This window comes from Lucilia sericata, unplaced genomic scaffold (assembly GCF_015586225.1).
Source record: "Lucilia sericata isolate MDLA Ls3-8-SP2 unplaced genomic scaffold, ASM1558622v1 Contig001996F_arrow, whole genome shotgun sequence".
In the NCBI taxonomy this organism is placed as follows: Eukaryota; Metazoa; Arthropoda; class Insecta; order Diptera; family Calliphoridae; genus Lucilia; species Lucilia sericata.
Window position 1 is genome coordinate 19,197 of NW_023995863.1, and position 13,017 is coordinate 32,213.

The window sequence follows — 13,017 nt, forward strand, 5'->3', positions numbered from 1 at the left end:
AATAAAAAAGAAATTATAACAAACAACCAAGAATTAAATAAATTAAAATAAGTTATAAATACGAGATAGAAATAATGAAATGTACGTACAAGGTTGTGGGAAATTAATTAACATTTTTCACACGATTAGGAAATAAAAACAAACAAACAATCAACAAACGAATCAAAACAAACTGGAGAAAAAAACTTTAGAAATCGTTTCATGACAGGTTTATAACATAAGAACGAGTAGAAAAGTTGAGACAGAAATAAATCTAAGAATAACAAAAAATACACGTTTCACACACTAAGTACTTTAAAAATATTCAGACACCCAGCTACACTTGACTTTACTAACACACATTCTCACGTTTTGTTTTTGTTTTTATTTTATAAAAATTCTAATTCTTTATACCCTTCTCTTTTTTGCATGTCTTAACAGGTATTGACCCAGAAGGTAAACGTTTAAAATACAGCATATCAGGACCAGTTTTTTCTGTTGATCGTGATACGGGTGTGGTGCGCTTACGTCAGGAGTTGGATCGTGAAACACAAGATACAATTGAAGTTATTATTAGTATAACAGATGAGGGTATATATGGCACTGAGCCGAATACCATTTCACTGAGACGTGTTATTCCTGTACGCGATTATAATGATAATCAACCGATATTTTTGGGTCGTCCCTATTTGACTAGTGTTAGTGAATCCCTGCCAGTGGGTTCGGTTTTGGAAGTGAAACCTGCTATTGTGGTAATCGATCGTGATGTGGGCATTAATGCTGAGGTGGAGATTAAATGTGTGGAGGTAAGAAAGAGTTTTCTTAATGTTTCAGAAATTGCCAGGGAAGGCAGTTGCGACCATTTCTAAAACTTCCGAAATCATATTTCATTAATAAATTCTTTTCCGATCATATCTATATGAAATATTCTGATATTCAAAATGAATTATTTTCCCGACTTGCAAGTTTTTGGAAATCTTTTCGTTAGTTGTCATATTTGAAATGCTGATAGATCGGTGAATAGATCAGGCTAATCTTTATTTGTAATTGAGCACTTAAATAGTCTAGTTCTCATGTTCGAATGGTGATAAATGCTTTGGAGTATACTTCACCTCTGAATGCTAAACTCATTGCAAATATATGCTTTATTGTAAATAGATCAAGCTGATCTTCATCGGTGATCAGTTATATTCGAGATGATCTATTTTTCATTTCTTAGTAATAGCTGTCAATTGATTAAATCTATCTGAACTGCATCTGAGGTAGATCACATAACAGTCTCATACTGGAATGATGGTGATCTATTTCCTTAAATTTCGATAGAATTAGATGTTCCTCTGTGAGTTGATCAATAGATAGATAATAAAGGAAAAATATTTTATTATAGTCCTCATTCAGTGGTGGGCTTTTTAGTTTGGCAAATCATTACATTAGTCATCAGTAGCGATTGTCAGTTTCATTGTAAATATGAGCTCCAGGTTGAATTGATCAAAGGGATCCACTTATATAATAGATCACTTAAGAAAATAAGTTTCTCAGCTTTTAAGTTTGGGAAGATCTTTGCAGTAGTTGTTCCATAATGGCGATTATCGATATTATCATAAATATCTGCTGCACTGTGAATAGATCCAGCCGATCTTTATCAATGGTAAATCACTTAAGATTCTAGTTCTCATATTGGAGTGGTATTGCGTTATTATTCCTTGATGACTAGATCCAGCTAATTTTCATCTGTAAAGGTTATTTCTATCACAATTCTAGTTTTAGCAAATTTCCACTGGAATTTTCAATCTCAAAGAATCAAATCAAGCTGATCCTCATCTGTGAAAGATCACTCAAAAATCTAATAGATTTCATATTCCAGTTATGATCGACTATGTCTTTCCTCTTAGGTTAGTTGTCAACTGCGAATAACAACCTCAATGCAAATATATATTTCTCGGTGAAAAGATCAAGCTGAACTCAATGAAAATTCGAGTTCCACAGCTGATCTTCATCTGAGATATATCATTTAACAAGTTCAAAAAAAAATGGTAGGTTAGTTTCCTAGTCTTCCAAAGTTTAGAACATCTTTCGATCTGATCTTCAACTGTGATAGTTAATATGAATATCATGTGTAGGACGATGAATAATAATGAAAATATAGGCCTCATTAGTCCATTTGATCTAGAAGATCTATCATTAATCGATCATCCATAAATTTTTTGCGGAAACCATGACCATAACTTTTGAAACCAGTTGCCACAGTCTCGTATACATTCTCGTATTCTTTATAAACCATTGTCCAAAATAAAGACATTTTATACATAGTTTCCAGAACCAACTTTAAAATAAACTGCTAAATTTAGGGTCGAAATTAATGTTCCTTTTCATCTTGCAGGAAAACGATATTTGCGATACATTTGATGTTAAAGCTGAGAAAATCTCCGATGGCAACTATACCGCACGCATTAACCTCAAAAAACCCTTGGATTACGAAAGCAGACCTACTTATATAATGACTATATCAGCTACCGATGGAGCTTTTGATAATCCTCTAACATCACAAGCTACAGTTTCCATTACGGTGATTGATGTACAAGATCAATTGCCGGTTTTCACAAATGCTCCTTACTCAGCCACTGTAGATGAAAATACTCCAGCAGGAGTTAGTATTTTAACCATTAAAGCTATAGATGGAGATGTGGGTATACCACGTGATATACTATTGACTCTGGAAGATGAAGATTTTGGTCATTTTGATTTAGTGCCATTTGGTGATCCTAAGGAGGGAACAGCTGTCTTAGTAACAACAGATGTACCTTTGGATAGAGAAAATCCGGAAATCTTACAAAATGGTGGGGTCTATATATTCTCAGTAAGAGCTACTGAATTAATAGATGGAGTGATACCTTCAGATACGACGACCACCCAAGTTACTATCGTGGTAAATGATGTAGACGATCATATACCGGAATTTAATGGTGAAGTTTTTAATATCTCAATACCAGAGAATTTGGATACCGGTATGCCTTTACCGGGTTTAACGGTCTTTGTTAATGATCGTGATATGGGCAATAATAGTCGTTATTCTTTGGCCTTGCGTGATATTAAAAATGCCAAGGATACATTTGCTGTTAGTCCCACTGAAGCTCAAGGACGTACTCCTATAGTGGTGAAAGTTTTAAATTCTTCACATTTGGATTATGATGTGGAAGATATTGAGCAGCGAGAGTTTTCCTTTGATGTTTTAGCTCTTGTTAAGGGTGAAGAGAAATCCAAAGTACGCATTAATGTACAGCTAACCGATGTCAATGATAATCCACCCATTTTCGAGCATTCAACTTATCGCTTTTTGGCTGCTGAAAACCTTACGGTAAACTCACAAATCGGCATGGTTAAGGCTTTTGATAAGGATTCAGGAAAGTTTGGCTTTATTACTTATCGTTTGAAAGGCTTTGGTGCGGACTATTTCTATACTGATCCCTTATCTGGTGGTTTGTTTATAAAGAAACCTTTGGATTACGAGAAACAAAGTAGCTATAGTTTATCCATAGTAGCCGAGGATGGTGGAGGTCTTGAGGCTAATGCCCAAGTTTATGTGGAAGTTGTAGATGTTAATGATAACTATCCCATGTTTGAGAGTAATGAATATTCTCGGACCATAAGAGAGGGTACGAGTCGCTTTGAACCGGAATTTAAAGTTAGAGCCACGGATATAGATGGTCCTACTCAGGGCGGTGGCAAGGTTCGCTACGCCATTGTTTCGGAAAACAGTATATCGGGTAATGTTTTTAGCGTTAATGAGTTGACGGGTGAAATAACTCTGCAAAAGGTGGCTCGCTCTATGGACACTGAGAGGGGAGAATATGAACTAGTAGTTTCAGCTACCGACTTCGGTATACCTCCCTTAGTTAATACCACTAAGATTTATATAAGAGTCGGTATATCGGGCAATCAGAGGCCAATATTTAAGGGTCACTTCCAAAACATAGAAAATGTTCCGGTGCTGGGACCTCCCAGCTATAGAGTGTCTATACCGGAAAATGCTCCTGCTGGATATAATGTTACCACTGTCAAGGCTCATGATCCAGATGGCTTGGATAGTTTATTGCGTTATCGCATAGTGGGAGCAAATGATAATTTCGAAATTGATGAAATGTAAGTTTTTGGAATTAAGGATTATTTCAAATAATTGAATTAATTTTTTTTCTTTTAGTTCTGGTCTTATAACGGTGTCACCTCAAGCCCGCATAGATCGAGATTCTAATATGGATAGTTTTGAGATTACAGTAAATGCAGTAGATTCGGGTCTACCCATACCTGAAACTGCCACCACCACGGTTTATGTTAATGTCAAGGATATCAATGATGAAAAACCCAAATTTGAACAACACAGTTATGCGGCCTATGTCTCAGAACGCACAGAAATCGGTGAAAGTGTTTTGAAAGTACGAGCTATTGATAAAGATTTACACTCCAAGTTAAATTACACCATCAAGGGTATACCCAGTGCCACCTCTAAAGCAGGAGTTAGTATAACAAATCGCAGTAAATATCGAGTACAAGATGCCTTCCGTATAGACCCCGAAACGGGCACGATCTATGTTAATGGTAAATTAAACCATGACGAGGCAGCTGTGGTAGTTTTGTTAGTGGAAGTTAAAGATCTTAATGCCGAAGTGGATCCTGAGGGACAAATTGATACCACCGAGGTTACTATTTATGTTCAATCCTTTAAGGACACTAATCCGGTATTCACCAACAAAGGTTGGAGTAGTTCTAAACCGGTGGTTAATATTCACATCATGGAAGAAATGCCTATAGAAAGCACTTTGTTTATATTGCAAGCTGAAGATCCGGTTTCAAAGTTACCCATACAAAGTTTTGAACTGGTGGAACCTATGGAGCTGGAATATTTCCATATTCATGAAAGAACTGGTGAGGTTATATTACGCAAACGTTTGGATTATGAAGCCTTGGAGGAAGGCAAAACACAATATGAATTCCAAGTTAAAGCCAATGCTCCCGATATGCAGCGTAGTACCGTGACCAAGGTTAATGTAACCGTGGAAAATGTCAACGATAATACACCCATATTTGAGGAACTATCATATCATGCCACCATAGTGGAAAATAAAAAACATCCCGAAAAGGTTATACGAGTCAAGGCCACCGATAAAGATGCTGTTTTAACAGCAAGAGATGAACGTTTGGGTTATCACAAGATATCTTACTCCTTATATGGAGAAAATGCTAATTTGTTTGAGATAAACAATGTAACAGGAGAAATCATAGTAGCCGAAAATGCTATCATAGATCGTGAACGTACTCCTCATATAAATCTTCAAGTCAAGGCTGAGGATTCTCCAGGGCGTCCCACTGACTCTAAACAAAGTGTGGTAGAATTAATCATCGATGTTTTGGATGTTAACGATAATGCTCCAGTGTTTGGTCAAAAGGAATATACTGCCGTTATTCCGGAAAATGTTGGTCCCGATTCATTTGTTATAAACATCTTTGCTCATGACTTAGACGATGGTCCGGGCGGTGAGGTTTTATATGAAATCATTGATGAGGGGGAAGTTAATGGTTTGTTTAAGATTAACAAGTTAACGGGTGAAATTAAAACGAAACGTGAATTGACGGGTAAAGGTCGTTCGGATCCCTATGAGATACGTGTAAAAGCTCATGATAATGGTGATCAAATCCCTAAGCAGATATCTTTAAGTTCTGATGTTAAGGTGAATATATTCATTGGTGATGTTTAGTGCCAATGATGGTATTCCGTATTTCATAGAGCCGGAGGTGGGACAAATGGCCAATGTCACAGAGGTGAGTTGATTGCATTTAAATTAATGGCTCTTTAGTTCTAGTTCCGTTCTAGTTCAGTTCTAGTTCAGTTATAGTTTCAGTTCTAGTTCAGTTCTAGTTCAGTTCTAGTTCAGTTTCTAGTTCAGTTCTAGTTCAGTTCTAGTTCAGTTCTAGTTCAGTTCTGGTTCAGTTCTAGTTCAGTGTCTAGTTCAGTTCTGTTCAGTTCTAGTTCAGTTCTAGTTCAGTTCTAGTTCAGTTCTAGTTCAGTTCTAGTTCAGTTCTAGTTCAGTTCTAGTTCAGTTCTAGTCTATTAGTTCAGTTCTAGTTCAGTTCTAGTTCGTTCTAGTTCAGTTCTAGTTCAGTCTAGTTCAGTTCTAGTTCAGTTCTAGTTCAGTTCTAGTTCAGTTCTAGTCAGTTCTAGTTCAGTTCTAGTTCGTTCTAGTTCAGTTCTAGTTCAGTTCTAGTTCAGTTCTAGTTCAGTTTCTAGTTCAGTTCTAGTTCAGTTCTAGTTCAGTTCTAGTTCAGTTCTAGTTCAGTTCTAGTTTCAGTTCTAGTTCAGTTCTAGTTCAGTTCTAGTTCAGTTCTAGTTCAGTTCTAGTTCAGTTCTAGTTCAGTTCCGTTCTAGTTCAGTTCTAGTTCAGTTCTAGTCAGTTCTAGTTCAGTTATAGTTCAGTTCTAGTTCAGTTCTAGTTCAGTTTAGTTCAGTTCTAGTTCAGTTCTAGTTCAGTTCTAGTTCAGTTCTAGTTCAGTTCTAGTTCAGTTCTAGTTCAGTTCTAGTTCAGTTCTAGTTCAGTTCTAGTTCAGTTCTAGTTCAGTTCTAGTATCAGTTCTAGTTCAGTTCTAGTCAGTTCTAGTTCAGTTCTAGTTAAGTTCTTAGTCAGTTCTAGTTCAGTTCTAGTTCAGTTCTAGTCAGTTCTAGTTCAGTTCTAGTTCAGTTCAGTCTAGTTCAGTTCTAGTCAGTCTAGTTCAGTTCTAGTTCAGTTCTAGTTCAGTTCTAGTTCAGTTCTAGTTCAGTTCTAGTTCAGTTCTAGTTCAGTTCTAGTTCAGTTCTAGTTCAGTTCTAGTTCAGTTCTAGTTCAGTTCTAGTTCAGTTCTAGTTCAGTTCTAGTTCTAGTTCAGTTCTAGTTCAGTTCTAGTTCAGTTCTAGTTCAGTTCTAGTTCAGTTCTAGTTCAGTTCTAGTTCAGTTCTAGTTCAGTTCTAGTTCAGTTCTAGTTCAGTTCTAGTTCAGTTCTAGTTCAGTTCTAGTTCAGTTCTAGTTCAGTTCTAGTTCAGTTCTAGTTCAGTTCTAGTTCAGTTCTAGTTCAGTTCTAGTTCAGTTCTAGTTCAGTTCTAGTTCAGTTCTAGTTCAGTTCTAGTTCAGTTCTAGTTCAGTTCTAGTTCAGTTCTAGTTCAGTTCTAGTTCAGTTCTAGTTCAGTTCTAGTTCAGTTCTAGTTCAGTTCTAGTTCAGTTCTAGTTCAGTTCTAGTTCAGTTCTAGTTCAGTTCTAGTTCAGTTCTAGTTCAGTTCTAGTTCAGTTCTAGTTCAGTTCTAGTTCAGTTCTAGTTCAGTTCTAGTTCAGTTCTAGTTCAGTTCTAGTTCAGTTCTAGTTCAGTTCTAGTTCAGTTCTAGTTCAGTTCTAGTTCAGTTCTAGTTCAGTTCTAGTTCAGTTCTAGTTCAGTTCTAGTTCAGTTCTAGTTCAGTTCTAGTTCAGTTCTAGTTCAGTTCTAGTTCAGTTCTAGTTCAGTTCTAGTTCAGTTCTAGTTCAGTTCTAGTTCAGTTCTAGTTCAGTTCTAGTTCAGTTCTAGTTCAGTTCTAGTTCAGTTCTAGTTCAGTTCTAGTTCAGTTCTAGTTCAGTTCTAGTTCAGTTCTAGTTCAGTTCTAGTTCAGTTCTAGTTCAGTTCTAGTTCAGTTCTAGTTCAGTTCTAGTTCAGTTCTAGTTCAGTTCTAGTTCAGTTCTAGTTCAGTTCTAGTTCAGTTCTAGTTCAGTTCTAGTTCAGTTCTAGTTCAGTTCTAGTTCAGTTCTAGTTCAGTTCTAGTTCAGTTCTAGTTCAGTTCTAGTTCAGTTCTAGTTCAGTTCTAGTTCAGTTCTAGTTCAGTTCTAGTTCAGTTCTAGTTCAGTTCTAGTTCAGTTCTAGTTCAGTTCTAGTTCAGTTCTAGTTCAGTTCTAGTTCAGTTCTAGTTCAGTTCTAGTTCAGTTCTAGTTCAGTTCTAGTTCAGTTCTAGTTCAGTTCTAGTTCAGTTCTAGTCAGTTCTAGTTCAGTTCTAGTTCAGTTCTAGTTCAGTTCTAGTTCAGTTCTAGTTCAGTTCTAGTTCAGTTCTAGTTCAGTTCTAGTTCAGTTCTAGTTCAGTTCTAGTTCAGTTCTAGGTTCAAGTTCTAGTTCAGTTCGAGTTCAGTTCTAGTTCAGTTCTAGTTCAGTTCTAGTTCAGTTCTAGTTCAGTTCTATAAGTTCAGTTCTAGTCAGTTCTTTAATAAAATGGTCTTTTTTCCAAAAAAATTCACTTCTCCGTTTACTTAATAATTTAAAAATGTATTACTTTCAGAATTCTCCTATTGGTACCCCAGTCTTTCAAGTTAAAGCCAACGATCCTGACAATCCCAAAACACCTTCCGGAACGTTATTCTATAGAATCCTAGACGATAATGAAGACGCCGAGGCCTTTGAAATCGATGAAGCAGAGGGTCTCATTAAAACTGCCGTAGTATTAGATAGAGAATCTAAAGATATGTACAATATAATATTAGAAGTTTCCGACAATGGTCAACCCAGACAATCGGTGACAAGAATTTTACAAATTAAAGTACTAGATGTAGATGATCATAAACCTAGATTTAGCAGAGAAGTGGTAAGATAGCATTTAAATTATTTCTTTTCAATCTATAATAATTCCAATCATTTTATCCAGGATGAAGCCCCTTTGACTTTTAAACTTTTAGAAGAACAACCTGAGGGTACAATAGTGGGCAATTTCTCGGCTATAGATGAAGATATAAATGAAAATGCTGCCATTGAATATGTTATTACCGAGGGCAATGAAGAAAATGTTTTTAGTGTGGAAAGAACCGAGGAAAATATGGCCATAATTCAGTCTAACAAACCCATAGATAGGGAGTTAGTGGATAGTTATGCTCTTACTATAAAATGTGTAAAATTGGGAGAACCTACTTACCCCTATCTGGGTGATCCGTACGATCGTCATGATCTCTCACAATTAAGAGTGATCATACAAATTATCGATATCGATGATAATTTGCCACAATTCGAATATCAAGACATGTCGGTGGGTATACGCATTAATGTACCCATAGATAGTAAAATTACCACAATAAAAGCCCATGATTTGGATGCTGAGGCAGAACCTATCATTCTTACCATAGAGAATGTTACCTTTGTGCCGCAGTTCTATAAACGTACTAATAGCGTTAAGACGACTTCCTTGCAAAATCTTTTTACTTTAAACAATCGCACAGGGGAATTGCGCACCGGAGGCTCTTTTGCCAATTATGTGGATGGTTATTTCAATATGAAAATAAGAGCCAATAATTCGATGAAAGCCAAAAGACATGCCTTTAATAATTTGAAAATATTTGTCATACGCGATAAATCACTATTAAAGTTTGTCTTTTCACGACCCGCAAGTGAAATACAAAATAATGTCAGACCTTTCCAGGAAAAGGTTAAGATGAAACTTAAACCTTTGGGTTTGGATTTGCACATCTTGGATACTCAAGTTTTGACTAGACCCGATTATAGTTTAGATTTCACTTCCACCAGTTCTTGTTTCCAAATGTTTAAGAACGGTTCGGCGATTTCTATGAATGAAATGCAAAAACTTATGAATTCGGAATTGTTGAAAAAACAACTATTTGATACTTATGTGGAGTATGGGGTGAGCGAAGTGGAACCTTGTTCTATGCGCCGAGCAGTGGCTGCAGCTAGTTTTATGAGCTCACCGGGAACTTGGTTGGTTATAATAGCTGGATTTATAGGTTTGGCAGCGATAATAACGGCATGCACCGCCTGCTGTTTAAAGAGAAAGTAAGTTTCAACTTTTATTTATATGATTTTGCACAAAAATTGCACTTTTTTACAAAAGTGAAATAATTGACTTTTTTAATAAAAGTTTATTTTTTAGAAAAACAATTTTTATAAAAATTGCAGTTTTGCAGTGAATTTTTTTACAAATATAACATTTCTTTTCTTAGAAAGTGGAGAACTTTCACTAAAAATTGCATTTTTTTAACTAAAAATTGCATTTTGAACTAAAAATTACTTAAATTTGCATTTTTCACAGAAAATTGTATTTTTCACCAAAAAATTGAATTTTTCACAAAAAATTGCATTTTCACTAAAAATTGCACTTTTCACTAAAAATTGCACTTTTCACTAAAAATTGCATTTTTCAGTAAAATTTGAATTTTTGTCTTAAAATAAAAATTGCATTTTTCACTAAAAATTGCATTTTCCACTAAAAACTGCATTTTTTACTAAAAATTGCATTTTTTAACTAAAAATTTCACTTTTTGAACTAAAACTTGAATTTTTTAAACTAAAAATTGATTTTTTAACCAAAACTTGCATTTTTGAACTAAAAATTGCACTTTTTGAACTAAAACTTGCATTTTTGAACTAAAACTTGCATTTTTGAACTAATAATCGCACTTTTTGAACTAATACTTGCATTTTTTAAACTAAAACTTGCATTTTTGAATTAAAAATTGCATTTTTGGACTAAAAATTGCATCTTTGGACTAAAAATTGCATTTTTGAACATACAAATGCAATTTTTTATTAAAAACTACATTTTTCACTAAAAATTGCATTTTTCACAAAAAAATTGCATTTTCCAAATATTGCACTTTTAACCAAAAGTAACAAAATTTGATCGCAATACATTTAAAATAATTTATTTTAACTTTTTATTTAATTTTCCCCGACAGGTACAAAAAACACTCCAAACGTAGTTTACAGGCCTCACGTTCCACCACCGAAACGTATGGCGTTGTGGGTGTACCTACTGTTTACATGCCCTATTCGGAACCCATCTATGGCCCCTTGTAGCAACCAGTCATATGGCTTAGAAATAGTTAAGAAACTAAAAACAGTTTTAAATCCATAGTAATTGTAGTTGTAGCTTAAAAAAAATATTAACACTTAAGCACTCGAGTTCTTGTTTCCTGTAAAGTTAAGAACTTTCTTTAAACGCTGTTACTCTTTAGAGCTAAATTTTATCTTTAAATTTAATTAAATTATCAAATACTAGCCATAAAGACTGCGCATATTATTTAAAATAATCTTTAACATTTTAGTTTAATAATATGCCTGTGATTTTATATATTTTATATTTAATTTTTTTGTTTTATATATTATAAATATTTAATAATAAATTATTTAAGTAAATGCGAATAAGTTTTAAATTAAGTAGTTCTTTTTTATGTCTTTTGTTTAATTATTTTTCCAATGTGATTTTTTGTATGTTTTAATTTTTAAACAAATTTCATATTTTATTCTATATATAAAAGAGCAACGAAATGTTTTAAATCATGTTCAAACATGTTAAATAGTCTTTAAATGTAAAAAAATTCTTTTTAATTGTAATTTTATAATTTATAAGTTAAATAAATGATTTTCTAAAAGTTTAAAATATTTCTTTAATATTTAACCGAAAGATAAGTTATAGACTAGGAACATTAGAGCAAATACCTTTAGGAATCCGTTCTACACGAATTGCTCTAAATTGGGGGACGAAGTAGGTCTGAAAGACCCAGAAACTGACATAGACCACCGTTTACCTAATCACACTAGACCGAGTAATAACGGAATACCTAAATTGGACTAGAATTAATATGACGAGCACAAGGCTTAACATATTTACCGACAGCCATAAAGCAATTAGGGTGATATTAGATGATAAAGGATAATCTAAGACCGAATTGGATAGTAAAAAAGCTCTAACCAAATACTCTCCCATAGGTAAGGTTCACATCATATGGGTCACTCGGAAGTAGTCAGCAACAAAATAGCGAATCTGTAGTTAACCTGACGAACGCAAAACTATTTGACGCAACGAGGACAGAACTAACAATAATGAGAAAAATATGAGAAAACCTCAATAGACGTTTTGGAATAATGAAACGATGGGTATAACTACAAAAATCATATTGGGAGACCCTAACGACAGCAGCACGAGAAACTTCCTCAAAATGATGAACTCTGAGGTTAGTATGATGGTACATATTTTGAGTGGACACACATATTTACGAGGCCAGCTATATAAAATTGGACGTGCAGATTGAGACGTATGTAGAGGATGCAGAGGGGACTTTTGAGCACTGTCTTTCGATTCAAAAATCTTGGGGGTGATAATATTCTGGATCTAACATCCCTCAAGAACTGTTATTGCAAAGTTCTTAGGAATTACGTCCAGGAATTCTGAACATCAGACGATAATACATTCAGTGAATACTAGAAAAAACAAACATTTTCCATGGAAAGGAAGGCACAACAGGCCCAATAGTGCTGTAGGTGTATTTCTTCGGAGTTGATGTACAGGGATAAATCCTCCTACCAACGTAACACTAGTTAGTTTGTTAGTTAGTTAGTTAGTTAGTTAGTTAGTTAGTTAGTTAGTTAGTTAGTTAGTTAGTTAGTTAGTTAGTTAGTTAGTTAGTTAGTTAGTTAGTTAGTTAGTTAGTTAGTTAGTTAGTTAGTTAGTTAGTTAGTTAGTTAGTTTAGTTAGTAGTTAGTTAGTTAGTTAGTTAGTAGTTAGTTAGTTAGTTAGTTAGTTAGTTAGTTAGTTAGTTAGTTAGTTAGTTAGTTAGTTAGTTAGTTAGTTAGTTAGTTAGTTAGTTAGTTAGTTAGTTAGTTAGTTAGTTAGTTAGTTAGTTAGTTAGTTAGTTAGTTAGTTAGTAGTAGTTAGTTAGTTAGTTAGTTAGTTAGTTAGTTAGTTAGTTAGTTTAGTTAGTTAGTTAGTTAGTTAGTTAGTTAGTAGTTAGTTAGTTAGTTAGTTAGTTAGTTAGTTAGTTAGTTAGTTAGTTAGTTAGTTAGTTAGTTAGTTAGTTAGTAGTTAGTTAGTTAGTTAGTTAGTTAGTTAGTTAGTTAGTTAGTTAGTTAGTTAGTAGTTAGTTAGTTAGTTAGTTAGGTAGTTAGTTAGTTAGTTAGTAGTTAGTTAGTTAGTTAGTTAGTAGTTAGTTAGTTAGTTAGTTAGTTAGTTAGTTAGTTAGTTAGTTAGTTAGTTTAGTTAGTAGTTAGTTTAGTTATTTAGTT

General features: G+C 34.2%; 1 protein-coding gene across 1 annotated transcript; it reads left to right on the forward strand.

Moving 5' to 3' along the window:
- Positions 1 to 413: 413 nt before the first annotated feature.
- On the forward strand, positions 414 to 11,390 carry LOC119613171 (cadherin-23-like; the record flags this gene model as incomplete). The annotated part of the gene is given in 7 exon segments (XM_037969116.1): positions 414 to 785; positions 2,360 to 4,119; positions 4,178 to 5,726; positions 5,728 to 5,793; positions 8,294 to 8,596; positions 8,657 to 9,789; positions 10,692 to 11,390. Coding segments are annotated over 7 exon segments (5,304 nt in total), but the record flags the coding sequence as incomplete, so codon positions are not given.
- Positions 11,391 to 13,017: the final 1,627 nt, after the last annotated feature.